This window comes from Perkinsus marinus (genome assembly GCF_000006405.1).
Source record: "Perkinsus marinus ATCC 50983 genomic scaffold scf_1104296935302, whole genome shotgun sequence".
Taxonomy (NCBI): Eukaryota; Perkinsozoa; order Perkinsida; family Perkinsidae; genus Perkinsus; species Perkinsus marinus.
In genome coordinates, this window is record NW_003214508.1 from 1,010,461 (window position 1) to 1,017,498 (window position 7,038).

General features: G+C 48.8%; 2 protein-coding genes across 2 annotated transcripts; one reads left to right on the forward strand and one right to left on the reverse strand.

Annotated features, from left to right (window-relative positions):
- Nucleotides 1-1,253: 1,253 nt before the first annotated feature.
- Pmar_PMAR003612 (H+-translocating inorganic pyrophosphatase TVP1, putative) lies at nt 1,254-3,506 on the reverse strand. The gene has a single exon (XM_002784307.1). The coding sequence runs from the start codon at nt 3,497-3,499 to the stop codon at nt 1,331-1,333; it is 2,169 nt and encodes a 722-aa protein (XP_002784353.1). The 5' UTR covers nt 3,500-3,506; the 3' UTR covers nt 1,254-1,330.
- A 464-nt stretch (nt 3,507-3,970) lies between these two features.
- Nucleotides 3,971-5,423, forward strand: Pmar_PMAR003613 (hypothetical protein). The gene is made up of 7 exons (XM_002784308.1): nt 3,971-4,068; nt 4,124-4,197; nt 4,243-4,645; nt 4,695-4,815; nt 4,872-5,023; nt 5,069-5,208; nt 5,259-5,423. Exons 1-7 carry the CDS (start codon nt 3,982-3,984, stop codon nt 5,392-5,394), a joined length of 1,113 nt encoding a protein of 370 aa, XP_002784354.1. The 5' UTR covers nt 3,971-3,981; the 3' UTR covers nt 5,395-5,423.
- Nucleotides 5,424-7,038: the final 1,615 nt, after the last annotated feature.

Genomic DNA, 7,038 nt, shown 5'->3' on the forward strand with positions numbered 1-7,038 from the left:
CCTAGTAGTAGATGGCCTGGTAGTAGATGGCCTGGTAGTAGACGACCTGGTAGTAGACGACCTGGTAGTAGATGGACTATTAAGAAATTCATACTGACGATTATATAATAATGGATATATAGGCCATTGCGCGTAACGCCAGGCTGTCACTCTGTAACTCATTTGACACTGTCAAAAAAACCTAATGAAATAACATGGAGACCAGTCTGAACACAACAACAAGTACCGAAACTCGATTACAAATTATATGAACCACTAAATAGTGGCGGTGTATTGACTGCCAAATAGTAGTGGTAGTTGTATTACTATTGACAGCACCGGTAGTAGTTGTGGTCGTCTTACTATTATCCACCCCTGTAGTAGTAGTAGTAGGTGGCCTAGTAGTAGTGGTAGTAGTGGAACCTCTAGCCCACGATGTGAAGTGATCGACCGTGATTGGATCACTGATGAATCATGAGTCGTGATCTATCAATCTTAGGTCACTGATCCATGATCTACGATCCCGATCCAAAAGTTTTGTCAGTTTTGGACCGAAAACTGACAGGATCATGGGTGATGTGATCTACGGATCACGAAAATGATCTATGATCCTGTCCCATGATCCCAATTTTGTTGATCTGAGCAAAAAAATCAGGTTCATGTCATAAATTCATCACATTGATCTTATGACGTGATTTTTTTATCGGGATCACGCGTGCATCAGGATCCGCATACCGGCCCTGCTCGTTCAAGTTGGATCACAGTCGTTTAGCTTACTAGTGGGGGTGATGTTGCTACGGAGTATGCTGCGGCGACAGACCGGCTTGATCGATCTCCCCCGCGCTCATCGTTGTGGCTACTGCTAAGTATGTTGAGGAGGAAACGCGGCAACTTGTACAGGTTGTGAATGGTTGAATACACTCCAAATCGTATCACCTTCCGAGGGTCAGCGAAGTTAGGCCGTGGGAGAAGAGTATTCGACAATGTGTATCATGACCATGGTGAAGCAGCCGGAGCATGCAGCGTCGATATCTGTTCTCAATGTACCAACATAGCATTACTCCGCGATTAGCAAATGTGACACATTCATTTCCCCTGCTACATTCCATGAGACATAACTGATTCGCAACGTTCACTGCACCAGTTCTGTGAGTAGACCCATATGCTCGCCTCCTAATACAGCTTATTGTCAAATCATAGCATTAACTACGACGACGATACTAATGAACTCAACAGCACCAGCGCGTATGAGAAGAAAAATCGGTGCGCGTTAGACGATACCAGCTAGGCTCACTAATACGACGTAATTGTCTCGCCAGTTCCATGACGACAGCTCCATACCTAACATAACTTATAGCCAGAACGGTCCACCCTCCGCGTTCGAAAAGCTCCTGATAACTCCCCCGAAGACCAGAGACATGATAGCCGATAATTTCATGAGGATATTAATAGATGGACCGGACGTATCTTTCAGGGGATCACCAACAGTGTCGCCAGTGACAGCGTTTTTGTGAGCAGCAGATCCCTTCTGATGATTTGGACCAAGGCCACCAGCTTCGATGTACTTCTTAGCGTTATCCCAAGCACCACCTGTGTTGGACATGGAGATAGCCATCTGTACGCCCGAGACCAGCGCACCGGACAACAGACCAGCGGTGCAGTTCTTGCCGAACAACAAACCAGCAATGAGAGGAGATAGGATGACCAAACAACCAGGTGCTATCATCTCCCGGAGCGAGGCTTCGGTAGATATGGCAATGCACCTAGTGTATTGTGGACGCATCTCTCCAGAAATGATCTTGGGGAATTGCCTCATGCACTCCGTAACCATATCATTAGCAGCCTTACCGACAGACTTCATGGTCATAGCAGAGAAAGCATAGGGCATCATAGCACCGAAGAGAAGGCCCGTGAAAGTCCAAGGATCAAGGATGTTGACAGTGTCGACTCTAGCACGAACACAGTAAGCACCAAATAGAGCAAGGGAAACCAAAGCCGCGGATCCAATTGCAAATCCCTTGCCAATAGCAGCAGTAGTGTTTCCAGCAGCATCTAATGCATCGGTCCTAGCACGAACCTCCGGACCCAACTCAGACATCTCGGCAATACCACCAGCATTGTCGGAGATGGGACCATAGGCGTCAATAGTGAGACCCATACTCAATGTGCCGAGCATTCCCAATGCACCGAGAGCGACGCCATACATACCAGCTATAGTGTGAGCGATGCACACTGTGACAGCAAGACAAAGTACCGGAATGATGCATGAAAGATATCCCAGAGCCAGACCGTATATGATACCAGTCGCAGCTGAAACTTTCTGGGTGTCTGAAATTTCACGAACGGGAGTGTACGAGTGAGACGTATAATACTCTGTGCTGTATCCGATAATGAGACCAGACCACAGACCGAGGAGAACAGATGCACAGCAGTTAGCCCAAGTGCAGTGCAAACGAACAGTATCAATTGCGAAGTGGCCAGCGGGGAGAGCCCACCAACAAAGTACAGCGACGAGCGGAGTCTCGAGGATGGTCGATATGACGAGCACGCCCTTCAAAGCCTTCTCGATATCAGGAAGATCCTTGACCTTATAGAATATGTTGACTACCATCATTGTGATTAGTCCAACAACAATACCACCAGATGATAGCAACAGAGGGAACAACATACTCTTCCATTCCATGTAATGTGGTGCACTAGCTGATATAACCATAGCAGCGCAGGTCGACTCCGCGAAGGACCCGAAAAGATCAGCACCCATACCAGCAACATCACCAACATTGTCACCGACATTATCAGCGATACAGGCAGGATTCCTCGGATCATCCTCGTCCATACCATACTCATTCTTACCCGACAGATCAGCACCAACATCAGCGGCCTTGGTGTAGATACCACCACCGACACGACCAAAGAGAGCGATGGAAGAGCCGCCGAGACCATAACCAGCGATGGCCTCGTACAGAGTGGGATGATCCCCACCATAGAAGACATCAAGATTATAGATAGAGACCAGGATGAAGAGGTTTAGTACACCAAGAGAGACCAGCATAAATCCCATGACGGAGCCACCTCTGATAGCCACATCGTAACCCGAAGCAAGATCCTTCCAAGCCTCGTGTGCTGTGCGGACGTTGCTGAATACGGCTGTCTTCATACCGATGTAGCCACAAGCGATGGAGGTAAGTGAACCCACAATGAAAGATATCATCGTGCCAACATTCACACAAGGACCAATGATGGCACTGAAGATGACAACGTAGACCAGCATGTACTTGTATTCTTGGATGAGGAAAGCTGTAGCACCCTCAGCGATGTTTCTCGAAATCTCTTGCATCAAATCCAACGTCTTCTGAATGTCAGTCGACCCATCAGCCATAAGCCTAGTCTTAAGGTCAGAGCCTTGGGCAGGACCGGTGAGGTGAACCCTCTTGAGGACCATCAACTCCTTAACCGCCCACAACATGCCTAGGACAGGCGGGACCACGGCGAACACGTCGGTTAAGACGGAGTCGGACATGAAGCGAGATGCTATCTGAGAGGGACTATATCGAATATCAGATCGAGTGCTTTCTGCGTACTGAGGGTCCGAAATTCGTATCCTCAGTACGCCCCTATTCGGACTCCGAATAGGGATAACGAGACTAACAATGGTCCTTCGGAAGGACTACGGATACGACGAGGATCAATTAGGGGAGAGTCTGGTCATCAGACTCTGGTGCAGAACCAATAAACAGAAAGAATAATCTATACACCGCTGCCTATACGGAAAATTATAGTGGACTTGAGAGGATACTTTTGTAAGCTCTTAAGCATTGTGACTCACCTTAGTTGCACCACCCGTACCGAAGAAGTGATTCACCACCGATGAACGCGTTTCATCTTGGTATCTTGAGCGGTTTCTCAGTTCCTACCTTTGCCTTGAGACGTTTTTACACGTGTTAAAACGCCGAAGTCTCTCCCGGGGAACAACAGTCTACCGCCCTAGTGATTAAAGAGGTCATGAGTCATCCTGAGACTCCTCTATCGGAGACTACTAGTGCTTCGTCGTGTTCTTCGAGTAAGGGGGCCGAGGAACTGCTGCTTAGAGTAAGGCGTAGCCACCTTTATTCCCCCAACCAAGGGATGCTGGTCATTTCTTCAGAAGCAAACCTCAGGGACCATGAGTGGTGACAGGGAGATGGCTGACATTCATGATATGTGGACTGTCACCAAGGAGTAGTGAGAGGAATCGATGCTGTAGTGGTGAAAAGGACAGTTCAGGTACGTTCGAATGCGACAGTACCACGACATCCCAGACACCGATCCAACAGCAGTTCTTGCTAATAAATTACGCGATTATATGGAGAGAACCACAGCTGATGGCTTCCAACCCGACCCCTTCTTTCACCGAAAGAGCGGTAAGCTGGTGCTCTCTATGCTCCACGTGCGCATGGAAGACGGTCGGGACGAGTTCTTCGAGGGCATCAATGGTGAAGTGTCTCTACCCACGGGATCCCTATGCAGCGAACGTGCAGCTATTGCGCATGCACGCTCGGTGCATCCCAGGATTAACAGGGGAATGTTTATGGGCATCGCAGTCATCGACGTGCCTACCAAGATGAACGATGGTCACACTGACAATCCCTTATGGCCCTGCGGGGCGTGCTCGGAGTGGCTCAAGAAAGTGTGTTGAACCCTTGATTGGAACATCCTTACATTCCATCTTATCTCAGATTCAGGAGTCAGTGCCCAATTTCCGGGTCTTAGCTTTTGATAGTATTGAGATGAACGTAATCTACGAGCGCTTCCTCTTCATGACGCATACAGTAGTCGACCATAGATTCACTCCTGCGGGTGATTGATGAATTCATGCCATGCTACCGTTATCGCTACTCTTGACTGCTGCTCAGACCTAGGACGCTGGCAATGCGATACATGTCACACCATCAACCCTGAGATGACTAGTAACTGTCAGAACTGCCTTATGGAACGATGGGACAAACGCGTCCTGAAGCCCGGCAAGCGCCGCGACTATCGTCAAGTTCTGAGAAGCCTCTTCGAAGTGAGCAACCACTGTCATTGAATACGCTGATATGGGATCACTCAGGCCACGTTGTGCAATGCTAAGCCAGTGACACAGGCTGATTGGAAACTGGTTGCTGGTTGGGTGCCGATGTGGTGGTTGGAAGCTGAGATGGCCCCAATGGGTTTGGTAGAGGTCCTTGGTGAAGAAGGACCAGCTAGGAGGTAGTAGTAGGATTGTGAAAAGGCCTCTTGTGAGATTGTCTCAAGTGCAGGTATCGATTGACTGGCAAAGGCATTAGGATGATGAACGAGCCCAACTCCAGCTTCCAAGACTCGCAAGGGGAGTCGGCCTCCTCTCCAGAAGCCGTCCCGAATGGAATAACGAACTCTGCTGAGGAGTCGCGATAGTTCCGAAAGCGTGATTGACCCTGTGTTTATATGATGTATGATGCAGCTGCTACCCTCAACAATATTGCTTCCTCATTATCACGTTACTTGTTCGAGACAGGTCGGGACTTGAGCTCAGTGCGGCACATGTATGCACATGGTCAACTACATGTGTTGGTGATAATATGAACATTCTAAGGAGATTTCGGAATTTTCTTATTGGTTTCTCACACCTCTACCCAGAGTCGTGTGTAGACACCTATGATCAGTGACGACTCGCGACAGCTCAGCTGAGGACAGCGCCGCACTTTTTGTTGTTAGGGTAGGTGTTTAGTGAGGCCCGCCTGCTCGAGGGGAAGATGAGAAGTGTCCAGGAGCCTGATGATGAGGCACCAGCTGAAGCAGCATCCTAATGCTGATGTCAGGAAGGCTAGTTGGTGCGGTTTGGGCCTGGTGGTAGAGAAGGATGGAATCTTTTGTTGAACGCCGAGGTTGAGGGGCTCCGTGTTTGTCGCGAATATATCACCAAACTCAAGGCGGCTAGTCTTGCTAAGGTGGCCAAGGGTGACCGCAGATGGGGAGACATCTTGTGCCCTGGGGGATCCGCGTTAGACGGTTGAAGACAGGTCAGCAAGTGTTCATGGAGCGGGGACCTCAGTTAGGTGGCCACAGGGGAGTGCCATCATCGAGAGGGCCATGGCACAGTAGGTTAACAACAGTTGAACTGTTGTGTTGGTTGTAGTAGCATTCAGATGCTGCAGGGGTAAGCTGAAACAGCACAGCAATTTGTCGGGTAGGAAGATCCGATAATCACCGCAAATGCTTTCCGGCGTGTATTCCATGAGCACCACCACCACGTTTCTATCCTCGCAGTTGCAGGGCCTGTGTTGTGTTGAAGAGAGGATGTATGGTTCAGTTACCGTTATGTCTCATCACAGTCTTAACCCCTACGCCTCGGATGCTAAGGACAGTACAAGTAGTCCTAAGCATAACGAGCTTGATGCCTTCCGGATTGATGTATCCCACCAGGAGATGTCAATGATCATGTTGGAGTTGGAGAAGTTCTGCTCGACATGTCCTGAGGTATTTCGTGGCGCGTGACGGACAGCTGTGTGGTAGAGGATCGCGTGTAGGATACTTGGATTCCTCTTGATGATGGTATTCAGTGGTTGTGTAATAGCTTGGGTTATGAGGATAAGGATGAGTTCGAAGATGCTATCAAAGGTGAGCTGCTATACATTACTACTAGCGCCTCGCTGGTTGATGCCAATGCTGAAATCTCCTTCTTGTTGTTGTATCTGTCGTTCTTATTCTTGTTGTTGTTCACATAGGTAGCTTCAGGGACTTCCTGTCCAAGTTGCCTCAGTTTGAGATGGAGGAGCAGCAGGATGGCAAGTGGTACTTTAAGCCTATTGCATTGAAGGAGGAGTGAGCCACTAATGGAATGAAAGATACTGAGCGAATGATGGATAATTCCAGTCAGGATAAGTCTACGTGGGGCCGACCTCAGAAGATGACACTACATATTATTGATCGAAAGCAGTTGTGGACCACCTTCTTGAAGAGCTCCTATGCTCACGTCGAGATACCTGAGATTGAGTTCGAAATCGGCGCTGATATGACCAGACAAGTTGACACTATCTACAACTTCATCGCTGCCGCCGC

Coding starts and splice junctions, on each gene's coding strand:
- Pmar_PMAR003612 (XM_002784307.1), bottom strand. CDS start 3,499: ATGTCCGACTCCGTCTTAACCGACGTGTTCGCCGTGGTCCCGCCTGTC.
- Pmar_PMAR003613 (XM_002784308.1), top strand. CDS start 3,982: ATGAGTCATCCTGAGACTCCTCTATCGGAGACTACTAGTGCTTCGTCG. Junction 4,198..4,242: donor ATGTGGACTGTCACCAAGGA/GTAGTGAGAGGA, acceptor AGGACAGTTCAG/GTACGTTCGAATGCGACAGT. Junction 4,816..4,871: donor CCATAGATTCACTCCTGCGG/GTGATTGATGAA, acceptor ACTGCTGCTCAG/ACCTAGGACGCTGGCAATGC.